We start from the raw sequence: 22,165 nt of genomic DNA on the forward strand, positions 1-22,165 counted from the left end.
AATCACTGGATGATGATCTCTCTCTCTCTCTCTCTCTCTCTCTCTCTCTCTCTCTCTCTCTCTCTCTCTCTCCCCAGTTTGGCACACGAAGGTATTTTTAAAGGTAATATGTAACACTGATTAATTGGCGTGATTGCTGAAGAGAGTTCAATATTTCGTTGAATGGACCCTAAGTGTAAGATTTAAACAACTAAGCTCGTAAGTCAGCTTACATAAATCCGATGAGAGAGTTATAACAGGGAACTAATGGAAAATTGTTTAGGTATATTAGTTCAGATTATAACATCCATACATTTTGGTACATTGTGTGTGTATATATATATGTGTATGTGTGTTTGTAACAGGAGAAATATTTTATCGCGATGAAAACTTTTCAACCTTTTCAACCTTTTCTTTTTTTTTTCTTTCCAGGGCCACAATGGGTTCGATGAACTTAGAAGATACATTAAATCAGGTGGCGAGTTCTGCAAGGAACTGGCAGCCATCATGAACGAAAGGTAGGTAAAAAGCACGAAGAGTCTCTTCGGAAATCACGAATATTTTTTTTCTGGTGGGTTTCAGACTGAACCTACAGAAATATCGTGCGGCAAATTGTAGCTGATAAGTTGATGGTATATCATTAATCTTGTTCTGAACTTCCTCGTATATCGAAATTTTCTATCTTCTTTACTTTCAACTAGTCTTCTCTGTTTCGTTCTTTGATTCATAACTTTTGTTTTAAATTTAAACAATTTTTTAATGTTCAAATGCTCATTTCCAGGCACCAAGGTTGGTGGACAAAGTTGAATGACGGTCATTCAACATTTCAGATTAGGTATTTTTGCGTTGGTCATTAGTTCCACGCAATTTCATTGTTCTTTTTGGTACTATTTACTCTGGCGTTTTTTTAATTCGTGTAGATCCCCAATTTTTGTTCCCCAAATCATCATCGTTAGAATTTTTCTTATCGTATCGTCATTTTTAATCAGAATAGTCCAAAGCTCCGGAAAGGATTAAGCTCGTTGGAATTTTTTTTTCGCAACTGTCTATATTTGTTGTCTTAAAAGCATTCCTTGTGCCATTGTTCCCTTTGAAAGTGATCTATTGACAAGGGAGCACTTCTGAGAAACGCTGGAATTCGCTCTTGATATCAAAGGAATTATAAAAAAAAAGTACAAAGACACTTTGGCCGAAGCTATTGATTACTCCAATTAAAAATACATTCGCTGACTTCATGGCTTTGGCCCAAATTACTCGTAGATGATGTAATTGCCTTTCAAATAGACTCGTTTTAGAAAAAAACTGGTGAAAGGATTATGTTTTTAAGCTTTTATATTTCCGACTTTATTTCTTTTCTGTTCTTGATGTTTGCTTAGCAAGTTAATCATTTTTGTTCCCTAAGAATATATGGACAGTCATGATGATGATGATGATGATATGATGATGATGATGATGATTATTATTATTATTATTATTATTATTATTATTATTATTATTATTATTATTATTATTATTATTATTATTGATTATTATTATTCCATATATTCCTGCAGTATACATTACTTTGAAATACTTAAAAACCATCAGCTTTCTAAGAAAGGTTTTTGGAAAAGGAATCTGTTTCAAATGTTAATTAGTGTTTGCAGTTGATAAAGAATTTTGCTTTTGACTTCTCTTCTGGAAATGGTAAAGAATCTATATATTTGAGATTTTTTCACGTGCGTCTCTCTCCTCTATCTCTCTCTCTCGTCTTCTCTACGTGTCGTTCGTCTCTCTCTCTATCTCTATATAATATATATAGATAATACTATATATATTTATATATTTGCTATATTACATATAAAAATACTATACATTATACCATTGATACATTTTTTGTTACATTGTTACATATATAGAGGGAAAGTTTTTGTTCAAATTACCGAATTAAATGGAAGGGAGAAGAATTACCATGAGATTGTATACCTCTTATTTCGATACCATATGTGGTCAGCTTCATGGAATTCTAGTGGAGATGTGGACGCTAAATATATTGCATTCACTGTGCTTTAGTTGATGCTTGTTTGTAAACGGGGAAAAAAACACACCGTAAAGCATTATTATGTTATACTATACATACAGAAATCTTGTCGGGATACTTATGATCAAAGAGTTAAGGTACTAAAATCCTTACATAAAATCGACGGTCCCTTAAGGGGTGGAGTCTTAAGGGGCACATCCAAGGAGGAACGAGAGGTCATGAGCTGCAACCCTAGCTACCGTACCGACGAGACGCCCTAGGGACGCCCTAGAGACGACCCAGGGACGGCAGCCCGCGATGCCAACAAAACTAGCGTAATGTAGACCACCACCTTCAGGGATAGCTTAATGAATGTACCACACTCATCTATGAAGATTCAGATTAATTAGAAAAAGGATGCAGACAGCCAATTATAATAAAAAAAGATTGTTAGACTACTACATTTGATGGTCAGTCCCTCTCTCGGCCACCGTTTCAAAGCGTGACCAAATGTTATAAAAATCGAAGTAATGAAGGGCGTGGTTACTACTCTATGATTGATAGGATAGTTGCTGACACACTCAGGGTAGGAGCAATTATGTATATCACCTATGATTGATAGGATAGTTGCTGACCCTCTCAGGGTAGGAGCAGTTATGTATACCACTACAGCAGACTTTCATTTAAATTGGAAGTCCATTTTGAGGAAATTTATATCGAATCCTACGTTTGTCGTGTAGTTGAAAATCGGCTTTTAATCTTAGTCGATGAGAACTTTAAAATGAACCTGACTTCAAGCGCAAGATAAAGGTATTGGAAGTCATGCTAAAGATAGGATATTAACATTTTGCCTTTACTTACAAAGTACTCTGGGAATCAGTAAGATATTTGTTTCATTTTAGAAGTCATTTTAAATTAGCTTAAATTAATACGTTTTCTACATGAGAGGTTCGTTTATTGCAAGGCCTTGGTTTATTGTATACCTTGCATGTAGACGAGTGGCTCTCTCTCTCTCTCTCTCTCTCTCTCTCTCTCGTATGATACATATATTAGTTTAATACTCTTCCTCATGATGCCAGGTTTTGTGTATCCCCCACCTCTCTCTCTCTCTCTCTCTCTCTCTCTCTCTTCTCTCTCTCTCTCAATGAACGTGGGACCAAAACCACCCAAGCGCACTGGCAAATTGCTGCTTCAAAACAGATGTTGATAAAGCCTGACTCAAGCAAAGCAGTGTGTTGCTATCAACGTCCCTCTACGTTGGTATCAATTCATATCTTTCAAAAGTCTTCAACAAGTTACTTGATGGCAGCACTCGGGCAAAGCAACATTGCAAGACATGGCTAACGAATTGCAGGCGTGGACCACATGGCACTTGCCTGTGCATTGGCTGTTTGCCTGATGCCTGGGTAGACGCTGACTTAGTTGTGTTTTTTCTTTTTATTGTTAATTCGTTTGAAACGTGAAAATCAACTTGTAAAGAATAATTTAACATTGTTTTGAATAATAATGTTCTCTGTTATGGATATAGTCAATCGTTCTTGACCCAATGTCTTGCTAGTGGTGCATAATGTTGTTATGATTATTTGTGTGTGCGTAGTTTTTAAGTTTTGATTTATATAATTTTTGTGTGCATTTTTATTTTGTGTATAATTGAAATTGAATGCTATCCGTCGTTTGATTCTTCTAGTGCGGTGGTTCGTTTGGTTTTTCCCTCAAAATGTGACGTTGATGGCAAAAGGAAGTAAAAAAAAATAATTATAGCAAAAGTTAGTCAAAAAAAAAATATTTTCACTTCCCACATAAAAGGAGCAAAGTAGATATCCTTGAACGGATGAATTATTTGTTAATCTATATTCCATTTTTTTTAAGAATAAAATTTAGCTGGTATTTAGTCTTGAAAAAAGTGCAATGAGTCGTCTGTTTCGCGTTTGTTTCTTCATTCAAGAAATGAAAGTAAAGGCTTTGAATAGGCCTGTTTCGACACAGTGGCCAGTCGTGACGACCGAAAGGCGGCGTCATGCCAAGAGTTGTCACGGGAAGGAATTTTCATTTTCGAGCCTAGAGAAAGAAAATAAGGTTAAACTTGAAGCTCTTGACCTTCAAACAAGAGGTAAAACCGAGTCGAGTACGCGCTGTAGTGGTCTTGAAATTTCATCTCCGAAGCCAACAGGTTGAAAAGAAAGATGAGTTCAAGGTCGGTTTATTGGAGGTGTTTGTTGACGTAGGATTCTGAAAGGCCAAATGTTAGTTTGTTTAGGAACCTCGATTGTAGTGGGTCCGGTCTAAATCCTCTTAAGTACCCGTTAATTGCTGTTATCTTTTAAAAGCATTAATTCATATCCTCTTCCCTTCTTTTGCGGCGTCATTTCATTTTTTATTTGGCAGCGCATTAGCTATGGTCATCGACGGCAACTCTTGAGTGGTTAGGATTGAGAAGGGTTCCCATTTATGCTTTTTAATGTAGGACCAATTAAATTGTTTTGTCACCATCAGCAGTGATGTGCGGAAGAACCTTTTATTCGTTTACTTTTTTATAACCAACAAAAAAACTAGTGAATCTGCTGATGAAAGCCTTTAGTAATTTTTTTCATTGTAATTATAAGGAAATCAAGTCAGATTAACAGCGCATTCCATCAAGGTTATTACAAAGTTTAGTATCTCCTCAGAATTAAAATTTCTTGTAAAAAAAGGATCCCGTTACCGACTGGACCCACCCAAGTTACTATATATAAATTGTCGCGTGGCCGAGCTGTTGGCCTTGGCTTTTGAACTTTAGTCATTATAATGCTGTCATTATTCGTTGACATGACAGTCGATTAGTGCTTATTTAGCATTTCTTTGGTGAAATATGTGTATGTATGATCTTGTGTATCCGCTGACGCAAGAAGTCTTATTGCTAATATAACCTCCTTTGCTGGGAGATATTTTCATTTTTCCCTTTTGTGTGTGTTTGTGTATATTTTTTATTTATTTATTTACATCTCTGATCATTTGGTTTGGAATAATCTAGAGTTAACTATATGTATGGTTACTTCCGTTCATGATACGTCTGATTTATTAATGTGGGATCTAAATAGATAAGCATATTCCATTTTAAAATCTGATTACTTAAGACTTGATTCTCCCTATTCAGATTCCCTGAAGTGAAGTATTTTCTTTAGGGATTTGTGGCAGTTGATTAAGCCAACTATACGCTGGCAAGGGCTTCCGTTCATAGAGAGACCCGTAGCTGGAATCACCCTGCGGAAAAAGTAAACTGTAAATTAATCAAATGAAAATGGAAGATAGAACAGTCAGAGTTACAACCTCTTTATATTCCCTAAGTAGTAGCAGTTCACACATTAAGAAGTTTTGAAATTCTAAAATCTCTCAAATGTTTATTTGGGAATATTTAAAAAGTACGTCTAGATTAAATGGATATTCATTGGAAATTTATCATCACTTGTGCCCTTTTGCAGTTGGTTTTTATTTTGATTATTATTAGCAGTGTTTCAGTGTAACTGTACAAAGAAATTAAAATTAATCTAATTAATCGGTCAGTCGATAATCATTTGCATTGAACGTTGTATCCACTCTCATCGGCCTTTACTTTGAAATAAAAGACGTGAGCATTTACTCGAAAACGGAGTTGTGCTCTTCGTGAGTTAGTCCGAGTGGCTCTCCGTCCCTCTCCGATTGATTTGTCAAGTGCCACTTGACAGTACGTGATTGAATAGTTAACTACGTGATTCAGGTTGCGTTATGTGTTAGTCATGTTGGTCCTGAAGTTGTGGGGTCACTTTGGTTATTAGTTTTGTTGAAAAAGGTCAGCTCGTTTTATACAGGTGCAATTTGTATTAAAAAGTGGTGTGAATACTGCTGTACGGTGGAGAGAGAGAGAGAGACCTTTAAGCAGTTGTTTCATATTGTTGTTAATTTTTTTTATTATAAAAGTTTTGTTAATGTTATTTTATAAGAGTTAAAATTTGATTAGAATTCTTAAGCACTATGTGCACTCTCATTTTATATTCGAATCCTGGGTCCCAGAAATACTAGAAATGCACTGCAGGCATTTCTTAAGGTTCGTTAATGGGTCCCTTCTGGCCCCAGCTACAACCTCTTTCATTCCCTTTTACTGAACCTCTGTTCATATTTTCTTTCTTCCATCTTGCTTTCCCCCCTCTCTGACTATTGTTTCATAGCGTCATTGCGAGGTTTTCTTCCTGTTACACCTTTCAAGCCTTTACACTGTCCATTTCCGTTTCTGCTGTTCATGACCTCATAGGTCTCCGCGCTTGGCCTTTGACCTAAGTGTATATTCTGTTCTATTCCCAATGGCTGTTTTCAATCATACAATTTTATATTTACATTCTAATTAGCAGAGAATCCATCATCAGCAATAAACAGTGGGCACTGATCCAACGCTATAGATGTTTGGTTTAAAGATCACGAAGAAATCGTTTCAGTAAAGCTATTCTCGTCCAAACAAAAACACTAACTACTGAAGTACGGTTCAAGATGGAGGCGTGTCTCTTAGCATGTTTTATAAAGCATTGGATACCTATTACGTAGAGACCCTTAAGATGCTTATGCTTATAAGCATATATAATCATTGCTTCGCCTTTTGAAGGTAGATGTTTATCGTAATGTTTTGGTAAAACCGCAGCATCTCTGGATTTGTTTACCTTGTTTGCTAGTCAAGAATAGATACCAACAGTAAAAATGGCATTGCGTTTTCCATGTAAGTAGAGAGGCCGGGTTGAGGATATATATCGCCTCTGAATAATTGTCAGCCTTGAGAATAATTGCTTTCCATATTGGATGGCTCTGCGTCATTACTTAAAAGTCGGTTTTTTTTTAAAGGATTCCACACCTGTGTTTTATACCGTTTAACGTTTAATTTTATTTTGCACGCTTATTCTTGATGCGCTAACCATGTATGTATGTATACATACATATATGTATGCAAGGTAAAATCCACAATGAAATACATGTTATAAAGTTTTTAATCTATTACAAATATACTTTTACAAAATATAAGTTAGATGTACTTTATTGTACAAACAAATAATGTGTATGTATATTATGTATGAATCCCTTGCTTCGGGATCGAATCCAGGTCTTTCACTGAAAGGCAAGGGCTCTGTTTATATGTAACTTTTTTTTATGCACAGCGTGTGTGTGTAAGTAGTTAATCGTGATAGCTGTTACCTGTGTTATGATGGCAGTTAATTCATTGTCTGGGGAAGGAAAGGGAATGTATGAAACGACTGGCCGATCCGCTGCCCACGAAAGTTCATGAAAGTTAATCATAAAAAGTGAAAAATGAAAGTGAAGCGCAAGGCTGCTTTTTGCGGATGATGGAAACCTACTCAAGGATTAAACTTCTCCCTTCTCGAATTTTCGTCTTGTAACTACTTTCATTCGTTTTTCCTTTTTTTCCAATCTCAAGAACTCCTTTCAAGGAAATAATCGACGAATATCTAGCGAGTCTGAGACAAACTATAATATTCACGTGTTTTCAGACATGGTGACGTCCGTATACGGCTGCGTTTGTAAATGCATATGTACTACATTAGGATATATTCTGGTGCAGTCATTGTAAAGGTGTGAAATATTATATATATATATATATATATAATATATATATATATATATAAACTTGGCTGTTTGTAATTGTTATCACTTTGTATGCGAGACTGTTAAGTTCTTGCTTTTTTAAGGTAGTTTCTTGACAAAATTATCCTTTCTTTGAATGACCTTAGAAAGATCAACATTGTTAAACGTCACGAATAAGTAATCTTTTAGAATATGAAAAAAAAAATCTGCTTAAATGTATGTTATTCAAAGGTTGATTACATCTCTTAGCACGCTAATCTAAACCAACACGTCTCAATAGGCAAAGTCGCTGCTTCGTGGCCTTTACGGTAGAGTTTGTATAACCGTAAAGAGGTAATCCGATATAAACATCGCAAATTGGGCCTCCTTAATAGTAGAACATAGTCACTTGAAATCTTGAAACGCACTTATCGCAAACCAAGGGCGAATCCCAAATGGTATCCTGGGTAATATGATCGTCACGTATCGAGAACCTTTTATTGGAGGACTTTTATTTTGACGATCATTCTCGATCCCCAGAGGATACGGGTAGCATATCCTATAGCGGAGCGGACGAAGGATCTCCCATTGTCAGTGGTATTTTCGATGGGGTCCTTTAGACTCGAGGGGGATGGAAGGTGGTCTGTCGTTTCAAGTGGGAATAAGCGTCCATAGATCCGCTGTTGTATGTATGTCGTAGTTTTCGTATCTGGTTTTCGTTATTATTTTGTTTTCGTTGTCATCATCATTTCTATTGTTCAATCCGTAGCCATCATAATTGGTTTTTATATAATATTTCTGATTCAAAAGCTTCATGTGACTTAGTACTCGTCTTGGAAGAAAGTAGCTACTCTTGTCGAGCGGAACGTAAAAAGCTGCCGCCTGAGAAGCGTAATGGACGCTCTCGAGACGGCTAATGGGCTGCTGCTCATTTGGGCGGCAACCTGTCTCCTACCCACGCACGGCCCTGGGCTGGATAGGCGTATTTCGGTAACTAGTGCCAAAGTGGGTATTAAGTATGAGGCACCTTTTTTTTTTATTAAGATGAAGGAGGGTGCATATGAACCCGGAAGTATCAGAGAGTTTACGCAACAAGTCTCTCTCTCTCTCTCTCTCTCTCTCTCTCTCTCTCTCTCTCTCTCTCTCTCTCTCTCTCTCTCTCTCTCTCTCTCTGACCGGACGAAGGGAGACGAATAGGTGCGCCCCTTAAAACTTCTGTTGACCTAAGCAATAAATTATGGACTAAGTGGTTATTCGACTGTTATGGGTCGCATCCACGGTGGAAAGAGAAGATAGGTTCACGTCTAGAAATCATAGTTCACTGGCCCCTCCCGTCAAAAATGGGGACCTTCAAAACGATTGTTATCCATTTATTTAAATGCAAAATAAACGAGACTTAGTTGTTATGTTTCACATTAAATAGTTTAGCGCTTAATAACGTGCCTGTGATAACTGCTTCTATATATTTGTTACAATTAACAGGCTTTTGTAACCTTCACTTTTTCATTGAATTATGTCTGCTTTTCTTGGAAGTGGGCTAATCATTAATTGATTTAACTTCCGAAAAAAGAGCAAAGGTAAATAGAGTTAATGATTTGCAGTAAGATTTTACGTCTGACTAGCTTTGTGTTGATTCTCTCTCTCTCTCTCTCTCTCTCTCTCTCTCTCTCTCTCTCTAACAAACTACTGAGATCTCCTGCTGGAACGTCTGGCATCCATTGGTGGTCACCCACCCAGGGAAAACCAGACTCGATGTATAATGAAATGACGAGGGTTTTATCTACCGCTGTAGTACCTGAGTAGTAAATCCTTGATTTTGATCCTTGAGGTCTTCCTTGAAGTCTTTGAAATTGATCATGAAGATAACCATTGGTAGAGTTAATCGTCAGCCTTTTCCTCTTCGATTTTTCGATGGCGAGAGAAACATTTTCTGTTGAATAATATTGTCATAAACGTTGCTCCCGTTTTTAAGAGTCTATAGTAGACAGTTAAATGTGGAATTTCGAGGTGAAAGTGAATAATTTGAAAGACTGCTTTCAATGCATTTAAGCATAACGCTATTCAAATCATGTAACCTTTAGTGCTTTCTCGAATAATTATACAGCATTCGAAGAGAACAGAGAAATGTATTTTCTTTGTCTTTCAGATTTCCATCCTCATTCTCATCACGAGTGTCGGCAAAAAAAAAAAAAAAATTACTTTTGCTTATTTGCACTTTGAGTGGGCCGCTCGCCGCTACCACGTTTATAGCCATCGTGCGGAATAGGTATCGCTTCCTCCTTTACATACCCTTCCCCCTTCCCCCCGTGTGACCCCACGAAGAGAGAGAGAGAGAGAGAGAGAGAGGGGACAGAAGGGGGGAGAAATGAGTGGGGAACAGGAAGAACAAAAAGCCAGTTATTCTAGTCTGCCTTCACGAGCGGAGAAGAGAGATAAGATGATGTAGAACACAGAGAGGCCGTTCTTGAGAGAAAGTGGTTTGCTGTCTCCGGAAAAAAGAAAGAAAAAAACGTTATTAACCAGCTTGGGAAAAGGTTGTATGAGGTGGTCGCATCGCTACGGCCTACGGTTTGTGTTGGTTTCGATTTCAAGCTGTATCGAGGTAGAGCGATAATTAAAACCGATTGAATGATGGAGATGATACATTCTTTTTTATATTTTGGCTTACAGGAAGTATAGGATTTTTTGTGGTAGAGATTTTTGGTTAATAGGTGGATTTGAGTCGAATATAATAGCTGTTCTTATTAATTAGAATCTTCAATTTTCACAGCTTTTCAGTGTTGAAAACATTGAGAATTCGCTCCAAAATAATAATATTTGGTCATAAGGATGTTTTCAGTTCTGTGCTTCATATACTGGAGAGAGAGAGAGAGAGAGAGAGAGAAGAGAGAGAGAGAGAGAGAAATATTCATACAATGACTTCAGGGTAACATGCTCACTGAAGCATATTTTAATGTTATTAATTGAAATTATATTAATTAGTCATCTCATATCAGGCGGGATATCTATTGGCAGATTTACTCTTGACTTCCCCCAGCCGTCGGCGGGCTCACCCCCTCCCCCCACCTCCTAATCATCTTTGCAAATGGCCACTACCTCATCCACTTTCCACTGGACTTTCAGTCAAAAGCAGTCCGACTCCGAACATGCCCATTTTGGCAAAACAGGATCCATCGGTGGATTTTGCACATTCATGCCGAGCAACAAGCAAAATTACCATTGCATAATGAGGAAAAAAAAGTAATAAAAAAAGACACAAAGAGAGAGATGCTAGGCTCCATCTTAGATACATTAGAACTGGGTGAAAGTGGCTTGTGTGTGTGTGTGTGTGTACCTGTATGCGTGTGAGGGTCGCAGCTATGAATGAAAAAAAAAAGTTAGTGGGGTTAAGAAGCAGGAGAGCTCGTCTGCATACTCAGACAGAAAGTTTCCAAAGCCTACGAACGAGAGAGAAAGGGAGTTGGAAAGAGCTGTGTCGACCGTGTGGCTGTTACTTTCTGGTTAAGGGTAAAGGTTACCTCATGGCGGAAGCTAATGAGAGAGAGAGAGAGAGAGAGAGAGAGAGAGAGAGAGAGAGAGAGAGAGAGAGAGAGAGAGGTTCGAAGACAGTCACGCTTGTTGTTTAATTGTATGAAAGGTGCCTTGTTTTTGGCCCACATTAATGGCACTTCATGATTAAGGTTTGTTAATGGTATCAATGGTGTCTTGTTTTACTCGACGAGTGGCGCTTCCTGTTCTGTTTTTCAAGGTACTATTTGATTCTTCAAATCTGTACGTTTTTACATATATTTGCTTTGCCAAGCAGCAGTCGGGGATGTTAAAGGTCGAGGAAATGAAAGAGAACTAGCCGAAATGAATAAGAACGTAGTCTGAAAGCATGATAACTATTGCACAAATGAGTAGAACGAGTGAATGAATGAAAACTCCCTCTGAAATAATACGGAGCAGTGGGGGTGTGATTGAAAGAGTACGCAAATTTAGGAACTAGATATAAGGAACAAATAAGCAGACGCTTATTACTTATTGGGTAATTAATCAAAGCTAGTAAATGCGTGATTAAAATTTAGTAAATGCATGGTTAAAATTATAATGAGTCCAATTAAATTAATAGAAAAGGGAACAATTGAATTATTTTAAAGTTAGTAAACCTTATGCTTCCCTTATGTTATTAGAAAATACGTAGATATTGGGAACAAATAAGCAGACGCTTAATACTAATTAGTTAATTAATCAAAGCTAGTAAATGCACAATTGAAATTATAATGAGACTAATTAAATTAATAGAAAAAGGAACAATTGAATCATTTTAAAGTTATCAAGCCTTATGCTTCTTCCCATGTTTTATGTCAGCACCTCAGTGGCGTGGTCGGTATTGTCTCGGCCTGCCACCTCAGTGGCCGCGAGTTCGATTCTCTGCCATTCCACTGGTTCGGAAGTCACGTCAAGCCGTTGGTCCCGATGCTGAATAACCACTGGTTCAGTGCAACGTGAAAACACCATACAAACAAACAAACAAACCTATATTATGTCCATTTTGAGCAACCCCTCAGAATTCAAACTCCGAATTAACGGGATGTAAGAAAACGAAAGCTTTGGACTAACCGTAATTGTTTCTGCCGTTTCGTTTCGTGTGATTGAATTCGTTAGAAAGAGAAGAGGAAGCACGAGGCCTGGTATAATTGGCGATGGCCCGAACACGAAAGAGGTCTTCTGCCGTTCGTAATTGACCTTTGAGAAGGGAAGACGAGTGAATTGCAGCTGGCAGCCCGATACATGACCGACGATTTTTTCTGTTTGTTGAAATCGTGAAAGTGCGTTAGGAACATTAAATCGTGAAGTTGCAATAGAAACTAAATCGGGAAATTGCGTTAAAAACGCTAAATCATGTGATTGCCTTAAAAACACTAAATCGTGAAATTGCGTTCAAAATATTAAATCGTAAAATTGCGTTAAAAACAGTAAGCCGCGATATTGCGTTCAAAATATTAAATCGTGAAATTGCGTTAAAAACACTTAAATCGTGTAATTGCCTTTAAAACATTAAATCGTAAAGTTGCATTAAAAACGTTAAATCGTGTAGAGATTATATAAGGCGCCTACTTTTATTTTTATTTTTTCTCTATAAATGTAAGTGTGAAGTTTGTATTACTAATAATCAACCCTAACCTAAATAGGTATCATATTGGGTTTTGTGCCACATATATACATAGCCCCACTTGCCTCTTCCAATGTTTGCAAGTTTCAATAATATATGATTTAATAGTATTCACGGCTGGAGAAAACTCCCACCCCCCTTTTTTATCGACTTCCCATTCGATTTTAGCAACTTTCAGGGAAACCTCAAGTTTTCAAGTCAGGTGATTTTACCTTTGCCAATCGTTCATCTGATGAATTAAGGAATGAGAGTGATATTTTATATTATCACGATCGCTAGGGGTAGGCGACCTTAATCCCAAAAGACATACGGGCGTTTTTCGAATAGCTCCAGCATGTTCACATTCGTGAGGGTATGTTATACTTGCATATTAGCGCACATCGCCGAGCCTGATGGTTGTAATCATATTATTAAAGGCCATTCGTGCTATACAGAGAATGTAAGCTGCGTTGCATAACCCTTTCTCTCACGAGAGGAACAGCGAGAGTTCGTGAAATAAGTTGGCTGGTGATTCCGTGTTATTTTCCAATTTGCAGATCCGAGCAACATGATTTCGTGCTTGCCTTAATGAAGACGTTAATGACAGTGCGCGGACATGCTAATTAACTCTGGCTTCTGCTTCAGTAATTACAGCGATGATGGAGAAGACCACTTTCAATTTTTTTTTCCTCACTGTCATTGTTGTTTCTTGATGTTCAAGAGCCAAGGCGTTTTTCAGTGCATCACGTTATTTTACTTTCAATACAGATTCACTGAAAATGGTAAATTAGGATTGATACTTTATGCATGTAACCGAATTGCAAGTTTATGAACCGGTAGGAATATATATATATATATATATATATATATATATATATATATATATATATATATATATATATATATAGTATATATATATATATATATATATATATATATATATATATATACATAAATGTATATATATATATATATATATATATATATATATATATATATATATATATATATATATAATATATAATATATATATATAATTATCTGATAAAAGGAGCCTATAAAAACGCCAAAATATATTTTCTCTATATTTTGGCGTTTTTATGGGCTCCTTCTATTAGATGGAATTCTGTTGTAACAGAACATTTTTACCAGTCGCATATATTTTATATATTACACACACACACACACACACACACACACACACACACACACATATACATTCCACACACACATATACATTCACACACACATACATACACACACATACACACAATTTAATGATGGATGCTGGGAGGGCCAGCAACCCCATCCCCAGAAACTTAGCTGAGAACTGGCATCCTCCACCCTTCGGGCACCATTCCCTCAGGAAAGGTGGGAAACAGGGTTTTTTTTTTTGAAGCAAAAAAAAATCTGATTTTATTTTTTTTTATTTTTTTTTATTTGTTTGATTTTATTTATTTGGTTTTTTATTTGTTAGATGTTTTTTCAATCCTTTTTTACCTCAAAATGTATTTTATGACAGAATTATTATTGATTTATCTTTTAGGTTTCCAGTTCTGGCCTAAAGTATGTCCTTGCAATTTTTTTTATATCAAAATAAATAGATGCAGCACAGTTATGCTTAAGTTTTTATAACCCTCCAAACCATATTTTTCAATTTGTTTGCTTTCAAAGTAAAAAATTAAGAAAATTGAAAATCATGATTATTTAACGAAAAAATCAATGATTTAATCACTTGATTAAATCAGTTTGATTTAACCATTGCCATCCCTGGTGGGAAATGTGAAAAAATGCGAATTTTCTCTTCCTCACTCTGGATTTAAACTTTTGTTTGTTTCTTGAATATGATTTGCATACTCGAGGGTACTTGAGATCCTTGAGAATTTGATTTGGATCACTTAGGCTTATCAGCTGAACTCTTCTAAGGGTAGTTTGCCTGCAACGGGGCAAGCTTGCAGAGTTCCTTAAGTACCCTTTTTATGAGTTTAAAAGTATCTTGACTAATCATTTCGTCTTGACTGAAATAAAGAAGGCTTTGTGTTCAGGGCCAGATGTTTCTCTCTCTCTCTCTCTCTCTCTCTCTCTCTCTCTCTCTCTCTCTCTCTCTCTCTCTCTCTCTCTCGTTGATTTCTGTGGAAATTAATAATTGGCGTATTTTGTGTTTAGGATAAGTTTGGTTTTAACTGAAATCCATTCATGGGTAAGTAAACACACACACACACACACACACACACACACACACACACACACACACACACACACACACACACACACACTCTAGTGCCACCCCCTTTAAAGGGAAGCGGCTTTATATATATATATATATATATATAACCAAGCAATAATCTGTTGAGTCTTTTGAATATATTTTATTTTTCTACAGATTTTTCTGTAAAGCGATTCAACCCCTCGGTTCCTTTCTTGCTGATTATGTACTTACGTAAGGGTCAGGACGCAGGGATTAAGTTTTGGGAGGGTATATGTGGTTTCTGTTCCCAGGGACAGGCATAGTACTTTGGAGAAAGTGATATTACCAAATTTGTCGTCTTCGTGTTGCATACCTTTTTTAATTATTCATTAGTTATTTAAAACTTTTTTTAATTCTGTATATGGTGATTTTTGTCTGTGAAAGCGTAATTTGAAAGATAATGGCTTCTTAGTTTTGTTCCGTATATTTGTTTATTTTGATGAATGAGTCTTGGCAGGTCTTTGATCTCAAACGAAAGTTGTGAACTTTCACGACATTAAAAAATAGATCTGGTTTATAAAATTTTCCTCCCTGATTCGATGCCGGTGTTTCTTATTATAGTCACACAGCCGATCAGCTATTCCTCTGTTCTGTCTATTCTGTCCCACAGTGCTTCAAGCCTGAAAAGGCAAGGTCCTTCGCAGCCACAAATCCAACTATATCTAGGATTCTTTTCCCATGGCAACCCTTTCCTTTCTCCGAGAGAGAGAGAGAGAGAGAGAGAGAGAGAGAGAGAGAGAGAGAGAGAGAGAGAGAGACCGTCTTCCATCTCCACCTTCCATTCATCCGTCCAGTCGCTTTCCGTTGCACAATAGCCTTTCTTCCGACCCCCCCAACCCCAAAAACCTTCTCAATCCCCCCCCTTCCCCGTTTCATACCGGGCCTCTGGGCAGACTACTCAATCCCCCCCCTTCCCCGTTTCATACCGGGCCTCTGGGCAGACTAACCAATAGGTGACCTGGTCAGCCAATCCTCGAAAGCTGCGTAATTATCTGACGAGAGGTGATGGCAGTGATGCTTGATGCCCTTTTCATTTTTTTTTTAAATCCGATTTTCAGATAATACCATCCTCTCTCTCTCTCTCTCTCTCTCCTCTCTCTCTCTCTCTCTCTCTCTCTCTCTCTCTCTCTCTCTCTCTCTCACTCACATAAATTTTGCGTATCATTCACGCCCTACCTGTTACGCAAAAGGTTACGGTGAGGTCAGGAACGTGTGATGCCGAGATTATTTGGCCGGATGGAAGCTAGTAAGCATTGTTGCGTATTTCGACCGTAGGTGGTTGCGTCCTGATAGGGCGTTGGTCTCCCGCTGGAGAGAGAGAGAGAGAGAGAGAGAGAGAGAGAGAGAGAGAGAGAGAGAGGAGAGAGAGAGAGAGAGAGAGAGAGAGAGAATAGGTCGTTAGGCAGCTGGAGGAGAAGGTGACTGGGGTAGAAATTTGTTGTGTCTGGTCACTTTCACTTGCCTGGGCACCGGCATCGTTGGTTCGGGGTAGGGGCATTTTAAGATATTTTTAGAATTTGAGAACCATTCAAGAGTCCAGCCGCCTTGATGGGTCTTGCGAAGGTGTTTTCGTCCAGTTTTTTTTTTCATTCACCAAGGCTGACTGAGTAAAAGACGTTACAAAAGTTCATTCGGACTCAAGTCATTCTTTTTCATCGTTTCATAATAAAAGAAATTGACTTCGACACAAACGCCGCCACTTTTTTGTTTTACTCTTAAGGTTACGTTAATTATCTCCAGACTGATATGACAGATTCATGGGACATTTAAATGTCATTTGACGTTATGAATGTAATAGTTCCAGTTTTTAGATGAAAAATATCGGCCAGAACAGGAGATTCACAACACATAAAAACTGGCTGGTGTCGTTTCGCAAGAATAATTTTCTTGGATATTGATAATAGTTTATCTATATTTATATATAATATATATATATTAATAGATATATATCTATATTATATAGATATGTATGGAAATATTTGTTTATGATATATTTTATTTGTATATATATATGTTATATGTATATATATATATATCTAGTATAAAATATATATATATATATATAATAATATGATTATTGTATGTTATTGTCTGTATATATATATATATCATAATATATATATTATGATTTATATTATAATCTATATATATAATATATTGTAGATTGTTATAGTATATATATGTATCTATATATCTATGTATGTAGGTATGTATATATGGATGTATATATATTATATATATAATACATGTTTTAGTAAATATTATATTATATTAATATCGAAAAAATTTTGCTATATACACGTGTGTGTTGTATATGTATAACTGAATCACGAAAATTTGGAACAAATGCATAAATAAAGGTATAAGCTACTTCGTTGTTTATCTTTCCTTCGTGGCTTATACCTTATATATATATATATATATATATATATATATATATATATATATAATTTCAAAATCCAATAATTTATGGTATTATTGCACATCTAGCCAGTTTGGGTTTAGAAACTTAAGCTGCTTTGACGGAATCGTTTAAAACTTGTATAGACTTAATTTTAGAGGAATGAGTCTTATTATTTAACAGTAACTTGCAATGGGGAATATTGTAAATCGTCTATCAAGGGAAGCTGCATTTATATCGACAGCAGTCTCATTCAGGCAAGTTAATATATGTTCATAAAGTTCTGCTTTATATTAGGGCAATTTGCTCGGTATTTGCAGATTGTAATAGATTTTAGCAAAAAATATATGAATAATGATTTATTTTTATGCTCAAAAATCAATATTCTCAAAAATCCATAATTTTGTTTTTTACTTGAACAGTAGAATCAATCCTCCGTCACTCCTGTTCAATTTCAGTCACTATGGAGCATAGTTGTGACTTCATAGGATACATCGAAAACTGTAAGGATAAACAAAATGTCATGCTGCACCGTGAATCATGAGACTACAGTTACAAAACTCTCCCCTAATTTGGCTTCGTTTCCTTTCATCTATGTAAGCCATTTAGGAAGAAGGGCAGGTTCACCCCTGGCAGAGATTGCATGCGCGACCTCTCGTCATCTGGAGAGAAAAGAAGATTCTTACGTATGCCCATTCCTCTGCCCTTGGCAACAGTGTCGTGTGTCCCATCACGCCATGAGGACCAAATTTTTTTCTTCTTCTTTTATTCGCCTTACCTGTCTCTCCTCCCTTTTAGTTTCATGAACTGTCTCTTTGCTTTAACAATTTTGATTTCCTTCTCTGGGATTTCTATTGATTTTTTTAAGTGTAACGTTTCCTTTTCAAATGATTATTTTGTTTTTGTTTATCTTTATCAGCAAACTTCTTCTTTTGTACCAAAATATCTTTCATTCCTTCACGTTTTTCGTCATTTTGAATATTCTTCCAATTTCATAACAGCCGTCTCTTACTTTTTTCTTTCTTTCTTTCTTTTTACACCTTGTCAGAATATTCATGGTTGGTTCTCATGACAGCAAGGGTTGGCGAGAATAGGAATAATGTGATTATTATCTCGACTGCCCATACTGGTTGCCATCTTGGCCTTACAGGAGGACCTTGGGGTTATAGGGAGCGACTGGTGTGGTTCTTACCGATCGAAATTGTTATCTAGTCCATTTCATTATATAACAATGCTTTTACCTGCTTTTTGCAAAAAAAAAAATAACAGAGTAATATTCGTTATTCCCACGCGATGCTTTGTGTTTTTTTTTTTTATTGTATATTTAAATAGGTTTCGTGAATAGACTTCGAGAATAGACTTATATTCTTGCGCGAACAATTGTTAGATGGTTGAATCGATATTTCATATTGAGACCATGAATTGTTACGACAATGTTCATGACATGGATTAATAATAGTCTCTCTCTCTCTCTCTCTCTCTCTCTCTCTCTCTCTCTCACACACACACACAACACACACACAACACACACACACAGAGGTGACAGGGAATAGTGGAGAAGTTGAATAATTCAGAATAATTTTTGTAATTAAATTTCATCTTTGAAAATATTTTTACCAATGCTCTTCAGCCATGAGAGGTCCTCTTTGCTCATGGCAGATTTATATGCCTTTAATTTGATACCCAAGATCTGCCCTCTCTGGGCAAGAAGGCGGCTTGCTTATTTTTACTTTGCTTGTCTAGCCTTTTAATGAGGCCATGAAACTCAAGATCTCTTATTGCCATAAATATTGCATCTCTCTCTCTCTCTCTCTCTCTCTCTCTCTCTCTCTCTCTCTCTCTCTCTCTCACACACACACACACACACAGGGACCCCTTTATCCTTTCACTTTACAATCAGTATTTCGTAACCGGTCAAAAGACCATACCTAGGTTTTTTTTCTCCTCGTCTCCCGTCCTTTTATCTTCCCTCCCTCCTTCCCTCTCCCTCATTTCCTCTCCCTCCTCCACCTTCACATCATCATCTTCCAGATCTTAGATTTGATCAGATGAGATGTAACGCATATTAGATTTCGAGATTTTTTTATATGAAAAAATTTACGAAATGAAGTGAAAGGAGAATGAACTAAAAAAAAATAGTAGTATTACGTTACCCCTCATCTTTCTATTTCTGTAAAAATTAGTGTTTGGAATGAGTGATTATTATTATTATTACTATTATATTATTAGTTTGGCAGTGCTAGTGCACTTTCTTAATTGGGAAACTGCCACAACATAATCCAAAGATGCTCAGACACTCTTCTCCACCATCAGAACACTGACCTTTGAACAAGTTCCTCGTTGTATGATGCCGGTAACCAAGCTGTCTAGACCAGACAGATGTTCCTTCAAGAACCTTTCAGAACTATGTTTTTTTAAAGTGCAGTTTCACTAAGCGCTAACCCATCTTGCCCTGGCATAAAGCGGTTGCATGAAGTACCTCCACTGAGGGCACTTTTTTTTTTCCTATTACATGAACGGATGCTGTAATCATAACGGGGCTGGCGAAAGGCTATAGTGTTTCCGGGGGACGTTGGTTACAGGAAGTAAGAATTAGTGTTCTTCTTTCTGTACTTTGATTTAGGCTTAGGTAAACAGTAGTCGAGTGATGTGTGGTTGTTTTCTTCTTTCTCGGTGGATTATTTTACAGTTTTAAAAAGCTTTTGATACTTATTATTGCCGGTATTTTATTCTCTTTCCCAAGTCGAAGCATCTACCTTTGTTCAAGCGTCATCATTCAGCGTTTGTCAAACCCCTGCTGCGTCTTGCTGCGCTCTTGCCCAAATTCAAGTGTCGTTGGCCCTCTTGCTTTGCAGTCGCCCACCGGCTGAAGGGTTTGGCAGCATCTCCTCCTGACCAAGAATGGACACACACACATCATTCTCTGTTTTGCGCAACCCACCTGCTCCCTCTGGTTACTCTTGGAGTTGTGCTCTTGCGATTTCATTCTTAGCATCTGTATTATATCTCTTAGGCCTGGGTTTCTTCAGTTTTCCAACGAAATGAAATTTTATTCAAAAGGTAATAGATTTCAGAATATGCGCTTTAATTTTTTTCCCTATATTATTGGTTTTAAAAAAAATGGGACCTGGAATAATATGTTTACGGAATTACTTTTAATGTGAGGTATTGGGGTGAGCTGTCGGTCAGTTGTTTCTTGTTTTCATATTTTGATTCGAGAAGCCGTCGTCATTTGATATATTTTATAATTAAAAATGTTCTTCTTCTGTACTCCTGGTCACTGGTTGTTGTTTTTTATTTTATTATTATTACACTAAAAAATGGGATATTGTATCGTTTTCAAATATGCTTTCCGTCGGTGGTCGCTTGCACTCGCGTTGCGTCAGAGAGATGGGGTTTCTGGACTCGTACTCAAGTTCAGCAACTTAAGATACAACAGATTTTTCGATATTACTTTTTAAGAAAACAAGGATATTGAAAAATTATTCTTAATTTTTGGCGGATGGTAAGGTGTGAAAAAAAGCGAGCTATCCCATGTAGCAGGGTTTGTGTCAAAGATTGGAAGTAGACCTGGAGTGTGTCTAGGCGAATGGCGCAGCATGACGAGCCATGAGAGTAAGTGTATAAAATGGCAAATGTTGTGGAAGTTTCATGCACTGAGGGTTCATCTACGATTCGCCAGATGAATTTGAATGTGACAGTGACTCGTTATACTCTTGAACCACCCCAGCTAAAAAAAATTGCATAAAGCATTTCTATATGTATGTGTGTGGTGTGTGTGCACATTTCATCATACATCTTATGACTGCACTCTTCGTGTATAAACTTTGTGATTACTTTAGTGAGACTGACAGGTCTTCAAATATAGTACTGAGGGCGTTAGATTTTATCAAGAGTTACGGCACATTCACTTTCACAGGCCCATTTGGATGAACAGGTTGAGAAATGACTTAAGAGGTTGTGAAACTCGGTATTTGCATAACTTATTTCTCCGCCTGAGTTTTAATAATATTTTCGCAAATGTAATATACTGGGCAGCCCCCTTTCAGTAGTCTGCCAGTCTGCTTGCAACAGGTCTTAAAGAACTGTTGATGGTTAAATGAGATTAGTTTTTTCGTTGTTTGAGTTACGCACCAACTGCTTTACCAGTTTTTGTTGTTAACGCATACCTTGCTCTTTAACGTTCCATATTCCTTGATTGTGTGAGAATATTTTGGATTTATGTGTATTAAACTTTCTCAACCCGCGAAAAGGAGGTAGCTTAGGGGTGTGTTTTTTTTTAATGCTCACTCACCCAGATGATAATGATGAATTAGTTTGAAAGGTCCATGCAGGACGTTTTTGTTGCCTTGTCACCTTTGAGGAGGTAGCCAAAGTTGCTCAGATGATGGTATTCGGAAGGAGTCCTCATAGAATAAGCTGGTATATTGTGGTTAATCACTACATGTTGAATAATTTTAATTTTTTATATAGTCATGACTGCCTTTTTTTCGAGTTTATGCAATTGGAGTTTATTAACTTTTTGTCAGACAAGAAGCAAACTTTTTTTTCATGAGGTGATAAGCTATACCTCTTCTTAGGGACCTGTGAAATCTGACTAGTTTTTGTCGGTCAAAAAACCGAGCTCGATCCACGTTTTTATCTGTAGATAATCTTGCGTGGGTCTCTTTTTTTGCAGTTCACTTTTATTCATGGTCCATATTTTGGAGGCCACGACTTTTACTTTCATTTCAACAGTTCCAAATGATTTTACTGATGAAATGATGAGCTAGAATAGCACTCTTGTGGGCAGGTCGTTTGTTCTAGATTAGGCCAGCCTCGTATATC

At 36.9% G+C, this 22,165-nt stretch overlaps 1 protein-coding gene across 1 annotated transcript in view; it reads left to right on the forward strand.

Annotated features, from left to right (window-relative positions):
• LOC135197142 (nostrin-like) overlaps positions 1-22,165 on the forward strand; it is a 265,962-nt gene that overhangs the window by 228,155 nt on the left and 15,642 nt on the right. The window contains 1 exon segment of the mRNA XM_064224112.1: positions 412-497. Coding sequence (XP_064080182.1) covers positions 412-497 — 86 coding nt within the window.

The sequence above is a fragment of the Macrobrachium nipponense genome, chromosome 18 (assembly GCF_015104395.2).
Source record: "Macrobrachium nipponense isolate FS-2020 chromosome 18, ASM1510439v2, whole genome shotgun sequence".
NCBI lineage: Eukaryota > Metazoa > Arthropoda > Malacostraca > Decapoda > Palaemonidae > Macrobrachium > Macrobrachium nipponense.